Here is a 25,058-nt window from a genome sequence, read left to right as displayed (position 1 = left end):
ATTTGCTTAAAATTTGATTTTTTTTATACTTATAATTAATTTTTTAACGTTTTTAAACCATTTAGATATCAAGAATAAATTTAAAAAATAAAAAAATATTATTTTAATATATTCTCGAGTCCTTAATTGAAAATGCTTGAAAGTGTGATGGTAAAATTGGTATAAAAAATAGTTAGATTGTAAGAACGTATATTTTTGCTTACATGGTAGTAGTAAAATCGGTATAAAAAATAGTTACTCTTTATCGGCGTGTTTCGAGGAACTTCGACAAAGAGAGAACAATTGATCAATAAGGAAAGGTTCTTGTTCGTGCGAGGTCTACGGTGGCTTTGGTTGTGACTAAAAAAGGGAGCTCGAGTATCAATCAATCAAAAAGACAAAAAAAAAAAAAAAAAAATTAGTTGGAGCAACAACTACTTAGCTAGCTAGACATGGCTTTCTGGTTCAGTCATTACCCACAAACCTAAGATTTTTACTTTTAAACAAATTGCGTTCCTTTTTTGGTCATCTTTATTCCTTTCCAGTTTCTCCTCTGGTACAGACCCTCTGGGTTTTTTGCCAATTTGGTAAGATTTCCAAATCTTCCCTCTGACTTCTTCTTCCTTTTTACCTCGCCTGTGCTATATGAATCGAAGAGCACGAGCCTTGTGGTTTGGCTTGCACATGTTTTTGGAACAAATCAACTACATCACTTCTATCACTTAAAATCTTATTGGCTGTTTTTGGGTGTTGCTTTTTATCCTCAGATTTCCTCAGCTGCTTCCTTTTCTGGCTTTTATACGCCATTTCATGATCAAAGCTCTCGTGGGTTTATTGCCTATTTGGTAAGTTTCTCTCATTTTTCATCAAGGTCTTGCCTCTTCCTTTGGCTTCTTCAAAACCATTTCTTAATTGATTGCTTCTCCTTGGTAGCATTTACTCTCTTGCATCCTTAAATCAATCCATCAAGACAGTTGCTTCTTCAACTGGGTTGTCTGGTCTCAATTTGCTCCCAAGGCTCAGATTTTTGTAGTCCCTCCACTTTCTTACCTGGAAAGGAGAAACCTTTTCTGCTGGGTGTAGTCTATCTGGTGAGCTTAGTTTTTTTTTCTCATCTCATTCTCTCTTTGAATCAAATCCTTTTTGGTTCACGCACTCTCTCGATCTTCTTAGCTTTGAATTTAACAAAATCTGTAAATTAAGCTGAGTTCTTTTCAATTATGTGTATTGACCCTCACCTTGTTGTGAAGGTATAGAGAGATGGTGAGAGGGAAGACACAGATGAGGCGCATAGAGAACGCCACAAGCAGGCAAGTTACCTTCTCTAAGCGGAGAAATGGGCTGCTGAAGAAGGCTTTTGAATTGTCAGTTCTTTGTGATGCTGAGGTTGCCCTTATTGTCTTCTCTCCTAGAGGAAAGCTCTATGAATTTGCAAGCACAAGGTATCATCTTTTGCACTACTTTCCAACTTTCCTTCCATGATTTATATATAGAATTAATTCGTGTCTGGCTCCTTTGATTTGATCAAACATCCCTCCTCTTTACATCCAAACTCTTGATTTCTTGCATTGTTTTTTCCCCGTTTTCCTGTACCAAGAGGGTATGGTTCTTGCACCTTAGGGTTCTGTGCATGATCTTAATTAGTGTGTGCCTCTCTCTCTCTCTCCCCCTCTCTCCCTCTCAGAGGCATAAACAAGTCAGACACATGTACACACAGAAGCACATATATTGGTCCTTGCTGGCCTTAGAGATTCCCTTGTTGTCCTCTATTATGATCCAAGTGATTCCTTTTCTGCTACCTTTGCCCGTTCCAATAATTTTTCTCTCCGGGTTCTGATCTTCTTGTGTTATAAATCCCACTTCCTGTATGCATATGAACCCGAAAGAAACCTGAAATGTTGAAATGAGGATCTAAGTATGATGATCCATGTCATCTTCACTAGCCTAATTCCGCCCAAATCATGGTTGAGTTTTTTGGTGTACTTGTAGACATGATAATTATTACAGTAGGTTCTTGTACATCAGATTAAAGTACAGTACTTACGGAATAAAAAACTTAAAAAAGTTTTTCATCACTGACCGTGAAAAAAATACCAACGTTGAACTTGTAGCTCGATTTGTAACCATGTTTCTCCGGAGGTTTGAAATTTGAGTCTGTCCTTTGTGAACACAAAAAACAAAGTGAAAATATGGTTGCTCCTTTTGGTATTTAGCTCCTTTGCCAGTACTTAGAAACTAGTCATTCACGAGACAAAGAGAGAAAATAAAGGAAATGCAATATCACTTGTAATAATTACTGATGTTTCATGTGAAGGTGAGAATGAGTATATTCAGGCCCAGCAATGATAATAATTATCCATGCATCAAGTTTATGCTATATCTATATTCTATTTATTATTTAACAATTAAAAAATTTTAATATTTATATCTATCTATTGATTTTTTATTTTTAAGTTTTCATTATTATTAGAGTGCCAATTATTATTAAACATAAAACAAAATAATAATATATATTGGAGGTATGAATGTGTACATTAAATGATGAAATTAGAAATGTTACACACACAACTATTATGTCAATATTGATATGTATATATTATATTTTATTTGAAATAACATAAATATTTTGCGTGTATATGTATATAATAAAAATGTATATCTCGGTTTATGTTTTGAAAACATCTCTACCTTATCCATTATCTATTAGATAAAATAACTATATAAAAAACCTCATATATTTGGATCGTTTTGAATCAATGTCCATTGGGTTTGGATGGAATTGCCATTTTATTTAGGTTTTATAGTCAATTAGATTGTATTTTCTTACAAACTTGGATATAAGCTAAAATTAGATAATGAATATTTATATGAATACCCAAAATCCATAAATATAATATGAATTTCTAAATTTTTTATCGTTGAAGTAACAAGTGTAGGATATATATAATGAAAATTCGACCCGTGAATATCCATTACCATCCCTAATTTCACATCATTGGTTTTCCTTTTTCTGGATTATAAATGTAACGATTTCAAACTTGTTTAAATTTTTTCTTGCATCCCCTCTCTCTGAATATTTATTTCCACTAGCCATTTAAGAGTTGTTTAGTCTCAAATAACAGTTCATACATCCTTCCCTTCTTATTTGAATTCTTAGAATGAAAAGGAGTGGGATGGATAACATATATAGAAGCATAAAAGGGGTGCTCAAATTCTCCGGTATATGATTAATGTAATGCTCAAGAACACCATTGAAGGATCATATCTTCTTTCCATGATCACATTTTTTTAGTTATTCAAACCTATAACATCAAGAAATTCATTTACCTATTTTCACCTTTTATGTAAATCTTTCCCCTTATTACCTCTTTCCAATAAACCAAATAACTGAACAGATGGATTTATTTTTATTCTAATTTTAATGAATCTTTAGCTTTTTACTCAACCATTCTTGCCTACCTTTGATCCTCCCTACCAAAAACTTTGTTATGGACAACTAGTTGACATATAGCCTTTATCATATATAAGTTATCAAGATTTGTGCTATCGTAGTGAAATTAATGCCTTAGCTAGAATGTCACCACGGGGTGATGTATATTTCATGGAATTGAGGAAGTAATAAGTTTAAAGATTTTATGAGCAGTACTGATTTGTCTTAAGGATCTAAGTTTTTAAAGAATCTGTCATTGCATATGCTTTCCAATCCTAAAGAATTCTATCATGCTCGCTGGACGAGGATATAAATTTTTAACTTCCAAATACTTGAGTTCTTTTACACTCGATGACTTTACTATAAATTATAATAATAGCAAGGGTATGATGGTATTTTATGCTGGATATGTTTAGGATTTGTAATAAACAAACATAAAAATAATTTTTTTTTGAAATCCTTTATTATCAAATAAATGCAAAAGAGTTATATTCATAGGGATTTATTTTTCAAAAAATCACACTCTTCAGAGTGTTTATTTTTGTTGAAGAAAGTGTCATGTTTAGTAACGAAACTTTACTTGAAGCTAAAGCGCAAAAATCTAACTACAAAAATGAATCCAAAAACCATCAGCTTCATTTCCATTTGATACCATTTCGTGTTTACTTTTTCAAAATATCAAACATTGTTTCTAATTTCCTAGAAATTGCAACTTGTTTTAAAAAATTCACCCAAAGAAAGAAAATCTATTAAATATAATTAGTTTGGGAAATATTAAAATATATTATTAGTTAAGATGCATATAAACTAATTATTATATGTTGTAGTTATGATGATGGTAGTGATAATTAATTTCTCAACATAGATCAAAATATCCATGATCTTTAAACTTGTTGACACTTGCCAATTGGCTCATTTACCATAAAGAAAGGCCCATCCTCATGTTATGATAATTAATTTTTGGGTCTTTTTATGGGTTAAAGATTGGTTACTTTTTTTTTTCGTTGGCTAATTTAAGGTCTCTTTTTATTGGCTGGCATCAGCAAATTAACACAAAATTTGGATAAGAATTGCCTGATACATTCGTTTTCTTCTTGTTTTCGACAAAAATGAAAATATGTATTCATTGCGTTGTTATTGAACTTCAGCATGCAGGAGACCATTGAACGTTATCGAAGGCACGTGAAAGAAAACAACACAAACAAGCAGCCTGTTGAACAGAACATGCTGGTTATCCTTCTTTCCTCTCCTATGAAAACCAATGATCACACGCACACACACATAACAATCCACAGGTTTTCATAGATTCATTATAAATGATCAAAACACCCTATAGAGAGTATAAAACTAGAAGTGAGAAATCTATTATTACTACAAGTACTAGGATACTGTTACATCTTGCGGATTGTTTGCTATTTAGTATCCAGTAATATTTGTTTTAAATTAACAATATTACATGTTGCCTTCTTGCGCTTTGTCAAATAAGCAACCAAAGTGATATGACTTTGTCTTGTTCACGGATAGACTCTTGATGTGCAAAATTTGTCAATAATTTGAATAAAAGAACCGAATGAAAATACATATTAATTTGTTGTTTAGTTTAACTATATATAAACACAACAATCATGCTCGAATGAAGTTACATAAATTTAAACTTGATTGTATGGCAACACTTGTTGAATTACTTATAATCTAATTTAAATGAATATTAGTTATTGTCAAGGATTAATCATTTATTTTTAAGGTTTTACTACTCCTCTATTGTTGCAAATAGATTTATTGTAATCAGTCTTCTAGGATTCCAACAATACCATCATATTTAGTTGTATTACTAAACAAGAAACACAAACTCTAAAAAATATAACCAAAAATCTCCCTACACAAGCCAAGCTTAAAAGTGAGTTTAATTGGCTGTTTAATTTAACTACAAGGTAAAGTATATAAATCCTATATAAACATAGGATCAAAGTGGCATAAATTTAAACTTGATTGTTTAGTAACCACTTACATGTTGAATCACTTTGAATATAATTTAGATGAAGATCAATTATTGTTAAGGATTAATTTTTTGTCTTTAAAACTTTATTGTTCACCTCAAGATGCAAATGAATTAAATACAATCAGTCTCCTGTGATTTCAATAATGTCCCTTGTTTAGTTGCACTATTAAACAAAGTCCATGAGCTCTAGAGAATATAACTTAAAATCTCTCTACAATATAAAATCACCTAAGCTCTAGTATTTAAGAAAAACAAGGGATAAAAAACCAGAGCTTAAATCGAGAAGGTAATTTGAAAACTGAGGTGAGAAAGAATCTCAAAATTCATGTAAAACACTCTTCTTTCCGCTCTTTTATAGTGGATTTTAAAACCAAAATTGATGTAAAATTAATTCTGGTAATTACCTTCTTATAAAACAAAATTAACCTAAAGGTTTTTAACTCGAAAATCTTATTTTTTGTATTAAATAAAAAAAAATAGGTTAAAGAAGAAGATTGTTCACTCTATATTTATGGACTTGACAACCTAATGAGCCAGTAAAAATAATTCTTTATGATTCAAATAATTATTTTATAACAAACTCAAATCCAAGTCTAAAATTAAAATAAAAAAACTTGGGCCAACAAAGCACCTATGACTTAAACCCAAAGCCATTTTGTTTGGGTTCATTTATGACTCTTTAACTTCTTATAATATAAACTACAAGGAAATCTTATATTTTTTTCAATGTGGAATACAGAGTTTTGGGTTTCACACAACATACCAACAAAAGTTTTTTCAGATCGATTTTTTTTTCATCCACATTTTTTAATCATATTAATGTTTCGTACTAAAGAACTTTAGTTGAAGAATAATTTCTTACAAAAGTTTTTATTATAAAAATGAGTTTACCTCACTTTTAATTTGTCTTCATATATGTCCATTAACCATGCTTTAAAATGTTTTTTCTAACTCTTGTATGTTGAAATTGCTTTTGATATAGTGTTCATAACACAAAAAGCTCTAAAATAGATGACACATTATATGCCCAGAATTCTCAATTGTATATCATGCTTGAAATTCGAAGTGATAGGTATGTCATTGGTTTTGAATCTATTCTGCTTACAACTACATAATAGATTTAGTTGTTTCGGCATCGTTAACTATCAATGAGAGAAGGCAATGAGAGAAGGCAGGAAGGGAGCTCTTATATTAAGTTACTCTTAAATGAGAGGAAATCCTTGTAGACTTGGATTTAAATACAATATTTGAATACATGTATTTATACTAGTCTAAGATAATTCAAGATATTTAAAAAGATAAATACATTTTTAATAGTTATACATACATCTAGGAGACACCTAGGATAACTAAAAGAACACTTTGTTTTCAAAATTAATTTCAACACCCCATTTAATTATGGAAGTCTCACAATTCTTGAAATTTAAAAGTGTGTTGTAGATGCTTGCGAACTTTTTGTTCTTGTTACCTTTTCGCTTGGCACACAATGATTTTTTGTTATAGCCATTGTCTTATTGTAGCTGGATCAGCTTGGTGCCACCATTTTTTTTGGATCTTCCATCTTCATCTTGAGAAGATCTCACTTTTCTCTTTTCATGTGTGATCTTTTTTGTACCACACCTTTTCCTGTGTAAGGAGTTGTTAGCTTGCACTAAGCCTCTTTTAGGCTTCTTCTATTATTATTTTGATGTAAAATTTCAATTCTCCTGTTGGTTTCTATTATCTTGAACCTCAATTTTTTTTTGTCACTTGTTATTCCAGTACTGTATTTTGGGATTTCTTCCTTTCATCTACACGCATGCTTTAGTCATTCTAAACACTCACAAGATTGAATTAGTTCCGATACCATATTAGAAATAACAATAGGATAAGGGTGGGAAGGTAACTCTTACATTATGTTACTCTCAATGAGAGAAAGTTTGAGAGAGAAAATCCCGATAGACTTGGACTTGAATACAATACTTAAACACAAATATTTATACTAGTCCAGGATAATTTAAAAAATTTAAAAAGATAAACACACCTTTAATAGTTATATATATAGCTAGAAGACACCTCAGAGAACTAAAAAAACATTTAGACTTTAAAATTAATTCCAACAATGAATACATTGCTTTTCTTTTCTTCTGCTTTTGGCCTCTTTTGTTGCCAACAGATGTTTTTGGTTTTACTTAATTTTCTCATGCACGTGAATTTGGAATTGCAGCAACTAAAGGAAGAAGCAGCAAGCATGATAAAGAAGATAGAGCATCTTGAAGTTTCAAAACGGTTCGAAGGACTAGTTTTAACCTTTTGTGCATATAGTTTAGTTTGATGAATTGATTGTCCGTTGGAATTAAATATAACAAGTAAATGTTCTTAAGTTAATTTTAAAATGCCGCAGAAAGCTACTGGGAGAATGTTTGGGATCATGCACTGTTGAAGAACTACAACAGATCGAACAACAGTTAGAGAGGAGTGTAAGCACCATCCGTGCGAGAAAGGTTTGGCCATAAACACCATTATCACTTTGTTTATGCCTCAAGTCATTTTCAGCTGATAGCCTAGCTGACGTGCTTATTCTATGTCAATGTTCAGAATCAGGTTTTCAAAGAACAGATTGAGCTGCTAAGACAAAAGGTAAATAGTCAATTCTTTTTTTATGCCAAGAACTTGTGAATAAAGAAACCAAAGGCTGTAGAGAAAATGGATTTTTATGAGTCCACGTTATGCCTCAGCGTTTTTCCTTCTCTCCCTGGAATTCCTTGGAACCAAACGATGAAGTAGTGAATAAGATTTTTCAAAGAGTGTTTCGCTAATTGCCAACTTTATGTTCCATGTACTATTTGTACGTTTCAGGAGAAGCTACTGGCAGCTGAAAATGCAAGACTGTCTGACGAGGTGAACATTTATTTATATTGCCATTATTTTTTGGACATGAACTTCCGATTAATGCTCATTTTGTTGTTATCGTCGTCAACAGTTGCATGTCTTATTTCCTTTTCTCCGTAGCATAAACTCAAGTAACTAAATCCTAGTCTCAAACCTAGCTGGAGTTTGCTGCATGCAAGTTATGAAATAATTTTGATCAATTCTAGCATAGAGAAGAATTTAGAATCTTCATGTAAGTTATGAAAAACTACATGACAACTTTCAGTTTGCTTGCATAACCTCACTCTTTTATCATGGAATTTCATTTCTGGAAGACTCTGTTCATGAAATTTCATCTCCCACGTGAAAATTGTCACTCTCCAACAAAAATGATTTGGAAAATCTTTTTAATTTAGCCTCAGCATTTGTGTAAATTCAGGAAACATGCTCCTATAATAAAAGGCCAAACATAGTTTTGAAATCCAACCCGGTGGTCGACCCGGTCTAATAATAGGGTCACGGGTCAGATGGGTTGATCCGGGTCAACCAAAAAAAATTAATAAAAAAAATATTAATCACATGAGGGGCCGATTAAGGAGGAGGAGCTCATGTGGGCTCCATTACCAAATTAATCTAATGAAGTAAGATTTGTCTTCCGCTCGGACTTAAAATATTTTTTATTTGAGTTCAAGGTACAGAGCCCTAGACAATGAAGAGTAGTTGAGAACTTCTCCTACAATCCAGAAGCTAGAAGTCTGCTCTCTCTCATTTCACTTTTTTATTTATTTGTTGAGATGTTACCCTCCTATCAAAATTATTAATCACAAATGGGTTCAAAGTTTGCCACAGTGGGGAAAGAATCAGTTGATGAGGTTTTTTAAGCTGGTGCAAGGGCACTTGGTTGTCACAGTGGGGGCGGGTACTTCTGGTAATAATAGGAATGGGAATAAGATTTCAGATGAGGATTTGGAGAGGTTATCTGTTGAGTACTTGTAAAAAATACGGTTGCCTCCAAAGATTAGATCTTACAAAATGTTGTTGCCTTTCTCTGTCAGGAATGTAGCTGGGTCTTAGCCAAGTTTACCCGGGTCGACCGGGTTTTGCCGGGCCAACTCCCAGGCAGGTTTTTACTTAGACCCGGACTGGTTCCAAGCCCGGGTCGGCCGGGTCCCGGGTCGACCTGTCGGGCCGGGTTTCAAAACTATGAGGTCAAATTTTCTTATATTCGTCACTTTTTGTCAATTCGATCCAATTGGACTGAACAATGTAGTATCCTTGAAGCACTTGGTCATACTTTGTTTACAAATAAGTCTAATTAGTCTGAATTGACGAAATGTGACGACTACAAGGTGATATTGATGAAATTTTATTCTTTGGAGCTTGTTTGCCAAATTGGCATAAACTTGGGGGTTAAATTGGGGGTTTCAGCATATTCATATACAACATGTAGCAATGCAAATTTTCCTTTTCAGTGTGGTGCACAGTCATGGCCAGTCTCAAGGGAACAGAGAGATTTACCCCGTGAAGATCTGAGAGAAAGCAGTTCAATTTCGGATGTGGAGACGGAATTGTTCATTGGACCACCAGAAACAAGAACAAAGCGCATCCCTCCAAGAAACTAGTGGTGAATGCCATCTTACTGCGAGACCAACCTTTTCATATTCTTAAGACTCTTGCTAATGCTATGTTGCACCTGCGCAAGCAATAATTAAGGCAATAGTATTATTTTAAGAGAAATATATATGCTGTCTGTTAAAAAAGCTACCATGATTGATTGAGATCAACTGTAAACAGAGTACTTAAATATTGTAATTAGGTATATATTTGACGTATCGTTAGACTTTTCCTTGTATGTTTTTCTGACAATAATTTTCTTAAAATTATTCTGTCTGCTAGCCAGCCTTGATGCCCAAGTACCATGCATGATAATTATGGTGTGGGTGCGTGCGCATTTGGTTCAAAAGATTTGGTTACATGATGAGACGATGATACTCTTCCCTCTCTCACGCCATTCTCGGATATAAATGACTGAATCCCGGGTCTCTTAGGGGAATGAAATCAATTTATTAACTAAACTAGCTTGCATAACGCCTGTCTTCTAATCAACAACCCCACGTAAAAGTAAATACAGATACTGGTTTCTGAGGGAGGATTGTTCTACGTGAAAGTAAATCATCCGCGTATATAAACTCAAAAAACATTATTGTGCTTGCACAAACATACATGATCGAATTCTGTAGCTTTCTTGGCAAGTTATGGGAACCAAAATCATTCTACCTAGGACATGGTAATGGCACTGGTTGATGATGATGTGTACCATGCTAACATGAGTTGCATTACCATTACTTGTATGAATCTTCTCAAGCAGTGCGCCAGTGCGTAAAACTTTGAGGACTGCATCTTTTGGGGGTAGTGCAGGGATAGCACCTCTCCTGTAACTGAGATGGCACCACATGCATTTGCAAAGAGCAAAGGTTCCTTTAACTTCTTTTCATCCTGCAATGGGAATTCTTCATTTCATATGCATCCTTTGCCATGATATAATTTTCTAGGATAGATAAAGGAAAGGGAAATTAAGTTACTGGGTAGCTTGGAAAAAGAAAAATCATCAGCAATGAAATGGCGACTACAAAGAACGGCAGCTGAATTAACGTACTTCCCATCTAAAAAAAATGACTAATTGATCTGATTCGATATGTCGGATGGGTTTGGAATATTTTAAACTGGTGTAGGACAAAACTAACTATTTGACTTGCGGTATGTTATGGTTGGATTTTTTTTTTAATAAAAAAATAAATTTGTAGGCTTTCACAACATGTTTTTTTTTTAAGCGTAAATTTATACATATATCTAATTAAATAAATTAAGAACTATCTATATCAATAAATAAATAAAAATCATTAACGATAACTAAATATGTATCTGAAAAAATTGAGAGAAGGATGTAGATCAAAATATTTTTATCCAGTTGTGTTTAATAATTGTTTATTAAAATTAATTTTTTATTTAATTAAATGATAGTAAAAATAGATACATACATAAAATTGATTGAACAAAATAAAAGGAAAAAAAATATCTCGCAGGGCTGCACTGCTATCTAAAAATGAATATTATTTATCTTTAAAAATACAGTTCAATTATATAAAATATATAAATAAATTAGAATAATCTCTTTAAAAATTAAATACATACAAATTAATTAAAAAACAAAACTATTTAAAAAATACTAAATAAAAAATCAAAGAGAAGATGTATTAATTTAAATATATATTAAAAAATTATTAAAATAAAAACACATAAAAAAAACATGCTTCTTTTTTTAAAAAAAGGAAAAATAGAAAAAAGATGCCAGGCGCTGCAAGCCAAGCCAGCCCCTGACCCATTTAGAAAGGGCTCGCACAAGGGCCCTATTTTTTAAAAAAATTCAATTGGGGAGAATGATATGTCGTCCGTCTCAATATTTTTTGAAAAACAAATTCCTGAAGATGCGTTATCTACTGAGGAGGATGACGCGTCACCTAGTATTTCCTAGATTTCGACCACTATGATGGGCCTGGTGGCCGAAAAAATGATGTTTCTGTTTTTTACCCAAAAACTCATTTTTAACCCAAAACACCTAAAAAAAAGCCTAAACATATTGAAACTATTCTTGATCTTATATATGTTTTTTAAGGCAATTTTCAAGATGAAAAAACACCCAACTTAAACTCCCTTCACTAAATGAAACCTTTTGACACTAAAATCGACCATTTTGGTGGTCGGAATAAGTGTCAATTTTAATTTTTTCTCTCTATCACTGGAATTCGGTGTTCTCTCTCTTCTCTCTCAAACTAGGAACTAAAAAATAGGGGTGAGCAAAAAAATCAAAAAACCGATTAAACCGAGAAAACCGAAAAAAAAATAACCGAAAAAAAACCGATTAAACCGATTAAAATTTTAAAAAAACCGGTCGGTTCGGTTCGGTTTTATAAGCAAAAAACCGAACCGAACCCAAACCGAAAAAACCGAGCCAAAACCAAGAAAACCGAGCCAAACCGGTTTGAACCGGTTTTTATCCTAAAAAACCGAATCGAATCAAAACCGGTCGGTTTGAACCGGTTTCGGTTTTTTTTTTAATTTCAGTTTGGTTGTTTTTTTTTTATAAAAACCGAACCGAACCGAAAATGATCATCTCTACTAAAAAATAAGAAAAATAATTTTTTGTACCAAAATTGAATTGAAAAACTATTGTGGGATCGAATAAGTATAATTTGTAAAATTTAAGGATTAAAGAAAAATTTTGTGATGATAACTTTGAAAGCATCACTTCTTTGTGATGTTTTTTTAACTTTCATCATCTATTTTTTAATTTTATCTTTAATCAATAAATTTGATTTAATTATTCTTTAATTGTGAAAAAAAAAACAATTATGTAAAAAAAATTGAAAATAAAAAATAAAAGGAATTAAAATTTTAAACAATAAATCTACATTAAAATATGAGAAGGTAAACAATACACGCAGTCTTTCTTAATAATAATAGTAGGAAGGATTTGAGTGCTCCTGGAGAGCTTACATGTAAGTTGTATCCTGCTTCTGAGATTTTTTGACCGTTAAATAGGGGACACAAAATATCTGGCTTCCGTTAGCTGGGGTTTGGGGGTTCCGACAAGGATGCAAATCAGTCATTATTACTCTGCCTGAATCAGTTTTCTGTCTGAAGTTTGGACAACAACAGATAAACAACTGTTGTAGTTGTTAATGACCAAGCGAAGAACTAGGGCCTTATGCATTTGAGATGTTTGGACTGGATTCGAGAAAAGAGTGTAATTCCCCAATTAAACATATTAAAAAAATCCAACCTCGTAAAAGATTTCCAGCTATTTTCTAGACCACATTCTAGGCTAAAAAGTCCTACCTTGCAAGGGTAATTATCAGAAGAAGCAGGAAAAGCACCTGCATCTTGAAAGATATTGATTTGAAGCAGTCAGCTTGAAGTTACTGCCTGAGCTCCATGTTTCCAAGTTCAACTCTACCTCCACGATCTATAACTCAACATAACAGCATGTTTCCAGTTCAACTCTACCTTCAGATAATGAAGAACGTCGTGGATCATATATATACATCGCGTTTGAGTCCCACTGTGTGGACATAAATCCTACTGCTTAAAATGAAATCCATAGCCTTAAACAGATCTATGTCTGAGGCCAAGATATTCAGTAAGGCATCACCAGTACCAGTTGTATCAACAGCATCAACTTTAACACCAGAAACTTTGCCCTTGAATTCCTGCTTGACGTTGCGCAAAGAAGTCAGTTGATTATTTCTTGCAGCTCGAAAAGGAGTTGAATGTCTTTCTGCCTGGAATGATGTAAATATGTAATATGTCGCACAAGAGCCAACTCTTAATTTAAACGGTCTCCTGAAGCAGATAAAAGATGATAAACGCCCTCAGTCAAGCATTCAATTTCCTCCTCATTTACCTGGAAATGCAAGTTACCCTGGTTCCTCTATATTATTCACTTGCGTTATAAGAAAAAACCATATTTCACTTCAAAATCCATATGTGAACCCTAAATAGATAATTTATTTCTCTGAAAATAAGGTTATGACCTTTGTCTTCTTAAAGATTTACAAGAATTTTAAATAAACTAGAAAACACTACCTATACTATAAATCAAATAAGAAACCTGAAGTATAAAGGAAATTAAAACAATAAATCCTAAAAAACATTTACTAAATAATAAAATTTTAAACATATCTAAATGTAAAATTTTTTATCATTATTATTTTTAGCTACTGATCTGATACGATTAAATATTTTCTTGAATTTAGACTTATTTTATTGATTTATAAAAATATTTACTAAATAATCTATATAATTTATTGAAATAGATCTTTGTATAGTTATGATAGATTATGATAGATTTCCATGTGAATGCTTTTAAACTTCAGTTTCTACATGTTATACTGCATCAATATTTCACATCGAAGTCTCGAAATTTTCAAACATTCACCTTAATAATGTCAGCTTCATTCCATGGCTCGTGATGTCTTTCCGAGCAGCTTCTTCAGATGGCCATTGTGGCAATCTCAAATTTGGGTCACAAGAGAGGAGGCAACCAGCCTTCTTAGCAATGTCCATGGCAGCAAGATGAGCAGACTTACAAGGTTCCTCAATCAAACTAATAGATCCATCGTGGAAAATCACAATTTAAGAAAAAACAAATGGTATATCATCTACAGGCTAAAAGCCTATAGCAGCAAGATTTGCGTGAAACTGAAGTGACAAACAGTGACCCCTAGGTTTAAGCAACATGCCAAAATCAATAAGAAAGATTAGCAACAAGAAATTATCTGAAATTCCAGAACATTAGCTGGATAAATAATCCTGGAAATTCCGTTCTCCAATATATTTTATGGATGAAAGTTAACGATCTACTGGAAATTCCGTTCTCCAATATATTTTATGGATGAAAGTTAACGATCTACCTTTTTTATCAAGTTTTCATCAAGTTCTGCTTATTGAAGAAATCAGCACTAGGGTTGCGGAAAAACATGAATTCGCGCTCACCATCAGCTCTCAGCGTCACGAATGCCAGTGCAGTCCTTCCATTTGAATCAAAACGCATGCCAGAGTTGTCAACACTATTTTGCTTCAATATCAGCTGGCATGTACCCAAACTCATCATCACCAACCTGAGGAGCAGATGGATGACAAGTCAGTGCTTAAATATATATATTGAAAATGGAAAGGAGTCAAAGGCCAAGGAAAATAAAACGAAGAAAACTGAGCACCTAGTGCCCCTGCATTTCCATGAGCTTTGACATAAATAATAGTCCCTAACCAGCTCCACCTTTGGTCTCAACAGACCAGCAAAACTTGGTTCAGAAAATGGAAGAATGTTTGCAAAATTTACAGTCCCAACAACATTTGACATAAAATCAGCAGAGGGTTCAGCCGGGATAACAAAATTTGCACCTTGCCAATAAAAGCTGGTTTCCCTCCTGATCGTGCTATTCCAAAAGCAACATTAGCTGGAGGGGGCTTTTTTAAAACCAGGAGCATCTACAAGTGAAACTTCACTAACAGTTGCAGAAAGTCGATCAACATTTTGCCATACCAGACAACAAGTGGACTCTTCTCCTGCACTGATTCCTTGAGCTTGATAAAAGTGCTTTGGAAGAACCTGCAGATGAATATTTCTACAGATTAACAAATAACAGTATCCAAATAATTGTACATCTTTATTATTGATCCAATATTGCAAAGGCCATAACGTTTGATACTCCAATAAGGAAGCATACTCAGTGGCCAAAGTACAATGTTTAGCCCGGGAATCAAATGAATAGGAATAAAAATCAACACACACCAGAATCCCGATAGAATTTGGAACCAAAAGTGACTGAAAACAATAATTATCTTCAAGATATGTAACATTTAACACTTAGACCAATAATCCAAGTGTGTGGAATAAAAATCAAGAGAAAAAAATTAGCCAATAGCAATATTCCTGAACTCAAAATGCTTCAACCTCATTAAAAATGAAATGAATGAAAAGTACTAAACCATATAGAGTGAATAAAACCTATTGGAAACACAAACAGGATCTCTTCAAGAAATGAGCAAAACTCAAGAAAAGGGTTAGAGTATCATCCAGCTAGCCTTTTCTATCCGAACCCAAAATAGTAACATGGGAACAAACTCACTCCACATACCTTCCTAGAAAAATCTCATAAACACTTTAAAATGCACAGAATTTCAGATCAAGAATAAAAATGGGAAAGCAGTAAAAACCAAGAAAAGGACATGGTATAACTTTAGTAGGACTTTTACCTAACCTTTTGGAGGAATAATTCTTGAAAGAGCGCTCAATCTTCACAGGAAAGCAGCAACTTGACATTTTCAGCTCTTCCTTGTTCACAACTCCACCCATTATATGCACTCGAAGTCCGAACTGAACGACGGACATTCTCACTGACTGCACTCCACTTATTTCCTCATTTTCACAGGAAAATTTGGAAACAAAAATATCTATCCAGTCTATCATCTTCTTCTTCTTTTTCGGTTTTGATTTTAAATAAATAAATTAACCATAGTACAGGCTAATTTTATACAAACTGATCATACATGCCTTCACGCGCGCCCGCGCGCACACTTTTGTAATCTACATTTTACCACTTGTTACTAAATAATACACTGTGGATGATAAAATTTTCTAATGATTTATTATTAAAAATAATATAAATTATATTCTGAAATTTCATTTAAATTATTAAATTAAATTAGTTTTTTTACATGTTATCATAGTTTTAATGACCAAATAATCATGAATTCGAATTTCACCATCACTATTTATTTGATAAAAATTAAATACAAGATAATATTAACTTATACAAGTTTCAAGCCCAAATTTTTTTTACTTAAGAGATGTATTAGAGAATAATATAAATTATATACTAGAATCTCACCTAAAAATTTAAATTATTATATATTCGTTTTTAAAATTTAAATTTTGAAATGATTCTTTTAAAATTTGTTTACATATATTTACGTATTCATTTTTCACTTGGTTTTTATTTTTATTTTTATTTCGTGGGTTCTTGAAACCTCTACGTATCAGGGTCTTCTCCATATTGCTCTCCACAGGATATATATATATATATATATATATAGCCTTGGTTTGTATATATATTTTGCTGTGACATAGGTATTGGGCCCTGGAAAAGCAAGAGGCTTCTGGGGCGTCCTGTGATCATGCATTTTTCAAAATTTTAGAGCAGGAATCATGCGAAACAGGTACTCCATTGGATTCAGATTTACTATAAAAGTGGATATCAAGGATTTTTTTTGTTTAGATTCTTTCAAAGGCCCATCGGGTCTGGGCTAATGGGTCCTTTCACAATTCACACGTTATTCAAACTCATTATACATTTATTTATTTTTACAATATTTCCTCTTTTTTTTTTAATTATGATTTGGACATTTGACAAAACAGATAGAAACAAATTAAAGGACATTTGATCAATTCTTTCGTGGGATATTCTTGCTCTTGATAGTCTGAAATTCGGCATATGTGCTAGTTTTTTGAGACTATTTATCTCTGGGCATAGTTAAATTGGCTCCATGTTTCTCATCAAATTGAAGCTAATCATAGTGTATATTTATATATATCCTTTCATAAATGAATCTAATCATCCAGGATGAACTGTTGTAAATGCAATTAAATTGCAAGAGTTGCCATTATTTGCAAGGGACTTGGGGGCCTTAAAACAAGCTCTGCAGCAAAAAAAAAATTCATTTTAAATTCACGGATTGGAAATGGAATTTCTGGCTACAGATCGAGAAGCTCTAGACAGAAAGGAATACATTACTTTAGTTCAGACTTAAATTATTACAATGACATAGTGTGTCTTCTAAAGTATGCTGTTTAGAAGAAGTTTCATGTCTTAGTTACATAACAGCCTATTTATATAAACATGCAGTTGAAACACAAGAAAATCCAATAAAAAAACCATTCAGGCATTCCAAATATGTAGGGCTGGGCATGTTACTGAATGCCTTGATTTGAAGAAGTGTTCAAACTTCAAAGGATCCATCCCTGGAAGAAGTTAGTCTCGTCAGGCATGCTTTTTGAAGCAGACACAGAGGATCCTTCAGCTGGAACATAGTGATGATACCTGTTTTAACAGCAAAAACCAAAATCTTTTTAGAAGACGTCCTTCTATACCTTGCTTCTAACAATAAGACCAGTGGATGAATGAGTACTGGATCCTAGATTCTTTTTCATCAAGCTTTATGAAGTGCTCCCACCCGCTATTGATTTGATTGTCTTCTAAGCAATATATATTCACCCTGGCCTCTTCTTTCTAATATTTTTGGCAACAATTAGAAGAAATGTTTACTTGAAGTTGCAAACACAGACAACACTCATCCACATGCCAACGCCAAAATTATTGTGCATGCTAGAAATTAGGAATACCCAATTTGTAAGACAGGCCCTGGATCACAGTCCATCTGGCTGGATTGAGCACGATGCAAGTGGAAGTTGCTACTTCCATCTGCTGCACCAGAGTTCCAATAGTCTTGAATGGCTTTAAGATTTTGTCCTTCTGCTTCTAGCTGAAATGCAAGGCATTGTAAGGGAAAAGCTTAGAAATATTGCTGGTAACATGATCTGATATGAATTTAATTATCATATTTTTTGCACGAGTGTTGATAATTGTTGAAGCAGAACCTTAAGTTTGAGATGCCTGTTCAAGTCTCCAAGGTGACGTTCCTGAGAAAGCAGATCAGAAAGTGATTAGAAGAATGAATTAAATTTTGAGGTTAGGGGCAGGTTGTCAATAGTGAAAGCAACAAGGATTGTGAAATATTCGAAGAACTACAGCCGTTTTAAAGCAATTGATGTATACAAATTCAATGTTGTATACTAGAGTCCTGTCCATTTCCTAATGTTTGATCACATTCGGCCGGTACAGACAGATCCAAGTTTTATGTGCATGTAAGATTCGAAAGGGAAGCAACTAAACCTTCTGAGTTCAAAACTGCTATATCTTAGCTCAACAATACACAGAGAAGATTCTGACTTGTTAAAACAATTATTCTCAGCATAGTGGCTTTGCTTACCTTTTTGCGCAGGTCTTCCATTTGCTCTGTCAAAACCTGCTGCTGTAATAAAAAACAAAAGGATAAAATAAATTGTGTTCATCTTTTGAGCTAATTGACATAGTCCTTGACTTTAGACAGAAGAAAACAGAAGCTGGTTTCCTGCATTTTATCATGTATGCATACATGTCCATATTGACTGCGGAAATATAAGGCTGTCTTTTTCATGCCTAGGATTGGACATATCCTTTTACCTCTATGCATGTATAAGATACCAAGCGATAAAAATTCTTAAAATTAAACATCTGCTATCTCCATTGTTACGAACGTTAAGGTGTTATGCACTAACTTTGATGGAGTACCAACAAGAAGCGAGTGAAGAAGATGATAATTAATAGAAATCGTACGTACCTTTCTCTGCCTAGCAAGTGCAAGAGCTCCTTCAAGCTGTTTCTCAAGATTTTGTAGCTCTTTCACATTCAGGGGCCCAAGATCCTCCCCAAGCAAATGCCTTGCATAACATTAGAGTGCTATACATTAGTATGGTATTATCTATCTTCTTACTAGGCCTATCATCAACTTCATTGGCAATTCAAAATTCAATTAAAATGAGACATGGTCTTAGAGATTCAAAAGTTTAATTTACAACCTTTGAGTGCGTTGAAGGGATTCATACTTTGCCTTTAACTTTGTCGCCTCTAGGTACCAGCTCTGCATTGTTAATCAAGGGCAAGATAGAACATGTCACGTTGAGTTTGTAGCATATGATTTTATTCCACATATATTTGCAGCAAAACAATCAGTTCCTAACCCATAATAGGTGCTAGGGGAAATATCTTGGAATATTCTCTAATTTGAGCCGACCTCTTGGCAACCACAAAGGAAACTAGCGAGGACTAAGTCTTAACTGTAATGTCACAGAGATCGCGAATTTAAACCATCTCCGAAATCAAATTTAGCTGTTTGCTACCCTACTTTTGCAAATAAAATTCCAATGCTAAAAGCAAACAGAATCCACTCGGGGTGAGAAACTGCATGTTAATTAGTGTGATCAATTGTCAGAAATTTGTGCGGTAATGCTTGCAATGATGATTTTGTTTTTTTTTTTCCTTTTGGTTTACAAGGAGACTCCAGCCTGTCTCTTATAGGGGTGGTCATCATAACTTGCCAACTGAGCTATACAACAGTTTCATATATGCATCAGAAGATTTTATAGCTAAATTATTGTTCTACAATTCCTAATATAACTCAAGATCAGTTTTCCAAAATTGAATAGTTTGTGATTATAGTCCATACACAAAGAGTGATCAAATAATTGAAGGAGCAGTAGAAAAATAAAAGGCAAAGTTTCATTTTCTCAAGAACTAGAAAACATGCAAGGCAACATGTGTATGACCTGTTAACTAAAATGAAATATATAAGAGGCTAGCGAAAGAAATTCAGGACGAATACAAACCTGTGTCTCACGTTCAATGCTGTTCTCTTGTGGAGTGTAGCAGCAGCGTTGATAACGCTCAAGGGTTTTGGTAACACTGAAGAAAAAATTTGATGGTAAGCATATATAAAAATGTATTTGATGAGTGCGAATAAAAGGCCAAATAACCTGTCATGCCACAAAAACTAGGAGGAAAAGATAGAAAAAATATGCTATGGATATGCAGGTAAGAGTCACATGACCATAAAAATGAATATACTTGAATATGCCGACAAAATGGCAACAGTAGCTTAAACATCAATTAAGATGCCAGCCTTGTGTGCAAAGAGAATTAAGCTGCTCGGCATTAGCAATAAAAGAAGGCATGCAATATGAAAATGCGTGACCAGTCCACTTGGGACTAGCAGTAGAGGAAGCATCAATGCATGGAACGTCTCTGAAGAAGGATAATCTTGAATGGATGAAACCAGATAGAAATGCATGTACCATCCATCTTACATAAATGGGAGAATTTTGCTTGAACAATGCTGGTAATTGAAATCTCTAGTCATATTTATGCCATTTGAGAGTAGGGTATGAATTAGGGCCCCTAGGGTTCTTTAAACACACTTAAAATACCAATTGCTTGTACTAACCATTAGGGTTAAGGTCATGAGGGAACTGATTAATATTTTCTTTCTGCTATCTTTTCATCATACAGTGAAAATCTTTACTCGTTTCTTCTGCTATTGTTTTATCATAATAAAAATCCTTACTCTCCATCACACGTAACTAAAGGAGAGCCTGTTAATTGTGTAATCTGCTCAACATGAAAACTAAAACTACAGTACAGGAGTAAGTTCTTACAAAATCAAAAGTACTTCGTCCACAAGCATTACTATTAACAGGCAAGAGTAGCTAGAGTACTCAAGAAATAATTAAAACACGATTGGCACACTCAAAGGAAAAGGCTAGATGCATTCAAACCTGCAGCTAGCAGGACCCATACATGCTTTTTTGACTGTCTAGATAGAGATAGTGTTACTTCTGTTTGAAAAATTGCATTGCATGAACACTAATCTCCTAACCCACATGCATAAATAGTATACCAATTCAATTTGTTGACCTTTTGTCATTGACAAAAGGGATAAATAGTGATTTGAAAATTACTTATTCCTAAAAATTTTTCTTATATTTGCATATAATCCTTCTTCAGGAAACTTTTCTTCTTTTAGAAACTTTCTTGTTAACAACACAACATACTTTCTTTTGCCATATAAATAGTTTTTTTCGCATCAAGATGCAATGTATTATTTAATGCGGGCTAAAAAGGAATTTTTGCCACTATTTTTTCAATAACAATTTTCTTTTTTTACTTTATCTTTTAGATTAATATTTACAGCTTGACTTTCACCTACAATCAGCTGAAGGGGGGGAGATAGATTATAATTAATCATACTACGACTCGTTATTATATCACAACTAGTTAATTTAATAAATTTTCTATTATTAATTATTTTCATATCTCTCAAGGTTAAAAAAAACCAAAAAAAAATGATAGTTAAATATTGATCTACGTACCCCTTTCACTATGAGAAGGAAAAAAAAAAGGTTCAAGATGATGGCTATATTTCTCAGCATTTATAAATCTAGATATATAACAAATTATATATGTATATTCTACTTTATTAATTAATCTATTCTTGATTACTCCACAGGGCTAAAAAAAACACCGAGTAATGGCCAGTCAACATACACGTAGAGGGATCGGGAAGGAGAAAGATCTTTTGACCAAAAAATCAATACTACCAGGGAGTTCTATGAAATTGGTGTTGATGGCAAGATCAGTGCATTAGAGAGAGAGAGAGAGAGAGGAGAGAGAGAGAGGTCATGTAATACAGAATACAGTTCATTAGACAGATTTGAAATCCCGTTCACAATTCAAAGCTCAAAGGATCCCATGGAAATCAAAAGGAAAAACCACATCTTGGGTTTTGGAGTAGCACAAATTCATGCTAACTTCACATGATATGCAAAACCCTGACATCACTTGCTACTTTAAGCTACACTGAATAAATAACGAGTTACCAGAAGTTTACCTAATTTCATATTTTACACAAACAAATAATATCAATAGAAGATTGAAACTTAAAAAATGTAAAAAACAAGACTTTCTTGACCTTATGAGACCTGGTGCTCAACTCCAGAGAAACTGCTTAGCAAGAAAGAGACAGACGATGAACCAAAAAAAAAATACCTAAAGATCAAAACTTTGGCCTGCTTCATCAACCACCTAGAGGGAAGCACCCAAAAGACCTTAAGATCCAAAGATATCAAGCCCAATATAAACTTTGATGATGGGCATGGGTGGCAAAAAATTGATTTGCCACTTAAGCTGCACTGCCCTAATCAATTTGTTGTAGAGCAGAGAAAGAGAGAGAGAAGAAGCATAGATAAAACCAGCAGATCAAAGGATGAAAAGAGATCGATGAAGACAAAACCGAAAAGGAAACGCAAAAGAAAGCCCTAGATCTTGCACAGAGGTCCAAGAAGAAATTTTACTTTTCACTTTTACATTAAATAAACTTAGAACCCAGACACGGACACCAGATCAGAAAGAGAACTAAGGGTTTTGTGATGGACTATGAAACGTGTCCTCGTTTTAGTGGAAAAGAAACTCCGAAACCCATCGAGATTTGCAATGGATTCTTACATATATGAACCCAAAAGCCCTCTAGAAATCATGAGTTAACCTGAGAATAAAGAGATGTCAGACAGGCGTTGGAGAAAGGCATCCCAAAGAAAGCAAGTACAGATCAGTGGAACTGGAGTCTCACAACAGGGTAGCGTCAATATTGCAAGAAAAATAAAAACGGTAGCATCATCAAGAAAACAGGAGAAAGAAAGCAAGAAATCTGTAATAAAAAAGAAAAAAGCAAAGGTACATGTGTATGTATATTTAGCAAGAAAACACGGAACTTATTATATTAAAAAAACGATAGCAATTTAGAGCTGCAAGTGATAAGAAAAAAGAAGAAGAAGCGAATAATTAAGCTTAGAAAGAACCTTTATAGAGCAAATAGAGGGGGAGAAAAATATACCTAGCACTACCAAATTCATAGAGCTTGCCACGACTGGAGAAGATGATAAGGGCAACCTCAGCATCACAAAGCACTGAAAGCTCATAAGCTTTCTTAAGCAAGCCATTCCTTCTTTTAGAGAAGGTAACTTGTCGGTTGATCTTGTTCTCTATCCTCTTCAACTCCACTCTTCCTCTTCCCATTCTTCTTGTTCTCTCTTGGTTATAGCTATATGATTTTTAGGTATATAAGGCTATCTGTGTCTGATAGGAGATGGGGTGTTGTGAGGTTAGAAAAAAATGGGGCTGAAACAAATACAGGAGAGGTAGTACTGATGATATCTGTGTGTTTGCAGTGTCTGTGAGAAGTGGAAGTTAAGGTGATGTATAAATAGAGAAAACTGGATCTTCTTTTACAATAAAACACTGAATTCTTTACCTTTTTTTATTTCTTATTCTTTTTTCCACTGTAATTTTAGCAAGTTGCCTGTCCGTTCCCCATATCTCTCTCTCAGTGAAGATCAGTTTCTTGGTAACAAAGTTACTTCCTCGTACTTTCTTCACGGTAGCGTGAGATCACGCTCGGAACCATACTATATAGTATGGATGCTTAGAATGGAAATCGGATTGATTGAAAATTCTGAAAATTTTGATCCATGAGAGAAAAGGCAAGAATAATAGTACAAAGTGGGTGCTTAACTTTGTTTTCTAAGAATATTTGCTACATTATTTCAGTATTTTTCTAAACAAGAAAAAATAGCAGTTAATTGCACCACAAAATGCTTCAGTTTCAGTTTTCAGTGTACTAATTCCAGTTTGACACGGCTTATTTGAATGCTGGTGATTATTATTATTATTAATTATTTTTTCCTGTTTTGACGAATTAATGGGATCAAGAATTTAATTAATTGTGAAAATTATAAAGGGAGATACAAGGCCATATATAGAGAGACTAGGTAGCAGAAACATAAAAGATGGAAATAATCAAAGCAGCAACTAGGCAGCAGGAATGCCAAACTTGAGAATTTATAACACCTAAAGGAGGGCAATGCAAATGCAGGAACTGAAAGGGATCATGCACCACACCTTGACTCTTGAAAACAATATCACAATTTATCAACTTAATTCGTGATGTAGGGGAGGCACGACAAGGCTAGCAGCAAGCACAGAAAGAGAAAGAGAATTGATCCAAATAGGTTAAACAAAGAATCCTAAATCTTAGTTTATTTCTGAAATAATAATTTGATAACCCGAAACCTATCTTAATGTACAAGGTAGAGAAAATTAAAATTCTAAGACAAAAAATGACAATAGCTAAAAATAAAAAAAATAATAACATAAAATCTAGAAAACAATATCAAAATTAAATCAAAACAGTATGTTCAAGATCTAATTTGAGGGTCTTTTAAGGGCTCGGCTGATTACAATAATCTACGAATTTTATTAAAATAAAACCCGGGAATTACATGAAAATATTTGAGTTCGGTCTAACATTTGAATTAAAAGTTATAATTTTTTATTACCATATATTTTCTTGAGTATATTTTCTTGAGTTTAACTCGATACTCATTGATCCTTAAAAACATTTGCTAAAGCAACCGCGAAATTTATTTATAATAGATCTCCATCTACCTGTGGTGGGTTTTCACATAACTATTTAACAAACAATTTTGAAACTAATTCTCCCTCTAGTATGATCTTGAACACTATATCACTATGT

At 33.4% G+C, this 25,058-nt stretch overlaps 3 protein-coding genes and 1 pseudogene across 10 annotated transcripts; 1 reads left to right on the top strand and 3 right to left on the bottom strand.

Moving 5' to 3' along the window:
- Positions 1-254: 254 nt before the first annotated feature.
- On the top strand, positions 255-10,157 carry LOC7488925 (MADS-box protein SOC1). Of its 7 annotated transcripts, none has more exons than XM_024584309.2 (10): positions 256-566; positions 747-824; positions 913-1,058; positions 1,236-1,421; positions 4,558-4,639; positions 7,615-7,676; positions 7,792-7,891; positions 7,986-8,027; positions 8,247-8,288; positions 9,314-9,724. In XM_024584309.2, the coding sequence occupies exons 4-10, from the start codon at positions 1,240-1,242 to the stop codon at positions 9,575-9,577; spliced, it is 774 nt and encodes a 257-aa protein (XP_024440077.1). In that variant the 5' UTR covers positions 256-566; positions 747-824; positions 913-1,058; positions 1,236-1,239; the 3' UTR covers positions 9,578-9,724. The 7 variants fall into 7 exon arrangements, with proteins under 7 accessions (XP_024440072.1, XP_024440077.1, XP_024440076.1 ...); XM_024584308.2 differs by having other exon boundaries at positions 913-1,070; XM_024584307.1 differs by having other exon boundaries at positions 258-566; positions 1,230-1,421.
- A 2,545-nt stretch (positions 10,158-12,702) lies between these two features.
- On the bottom strand, positions 12,703-14,741 carry LOC112324089 (probable fructokinase-7). Its single transcript, XM_024585018.2, has 2 exons — positions 14,254-14,741; positions 12,703-13,658 (listed from the first exon to the last, which is right to left on the bottom strand). The coding sequence occupies exons 1-2, from the start codon at positions 14,379-14,381 to the stop codon at positions 13,349-13,351; spliced, it is 438 nt and encodes a 145-aa protein (XP_024440786.1). The 5' UTR covers positions 14,382-14,741; the 3' UTR covers positions 12,703-13,348.
- LOC112324120 (probable fructokinase-7) lies at positions 14,717-16,209 on the bottom strand (annotated as a pseudogene).
- Positions 16,210-17,589: 1,380 nt separating this feature from the next.
- Positions 17,590-23,721, bottom strand: LOC7464883 (agamous-like MADS-box protein MADS3). Of its 2 annotated transcripts, none has more exons than XM_024584995.2 (8): positions 23,361-23,721; positions 20,302-20,377; positions 19,495-19,556; positions 19,257-19,356; positions 18,867-18,908; positions 18,475-18,516; positions 18,220-18,359; positions 17,590-17,917 (listed from the first exon to the last, which is right to left on the bottom strand). In XM_024584995.2, exons 1-8 carry the CDS (start codon positions 23,540-23,542, stop codon positions 17,824-17,826), a joined length of 738 nt encoding a protein of 245 aa, XP_024440763.1. In that variant the 5' UTR covers positions 23,543-23,721; the 3' UTR covers positions 17,590-17,823. The 2 variants fall into 2 exon arrangements, with proteins under 2 accessions (XP_024440763.1, XP_024440764.1); XM_024584996.2 differs by having other exon boundaries at positions 18,867-18,905.
- Positions 23,722-25,058: the final 1,337 nt, after the last annotated feature.

This window comes from Populus trichocarpa, chromosome 14 (genome assembly GCF_000002775.5).
Source record: "Populus trichocarpa isolate Nisqually-1 chromosome 14, P.trichocarpa_v4.1, whole genome shotgun sequence".
NCBI lineage: Eukaryota > Viridiplantae > Streptophyta > Magnoliopsida > Malpighiales > Salicaceae > Populus > Populus trichocarpa.
Note: the sequence above shows the minus strand (reverse complement) of the source record. Positions and strands in the feature narration are given on the sequence as shown.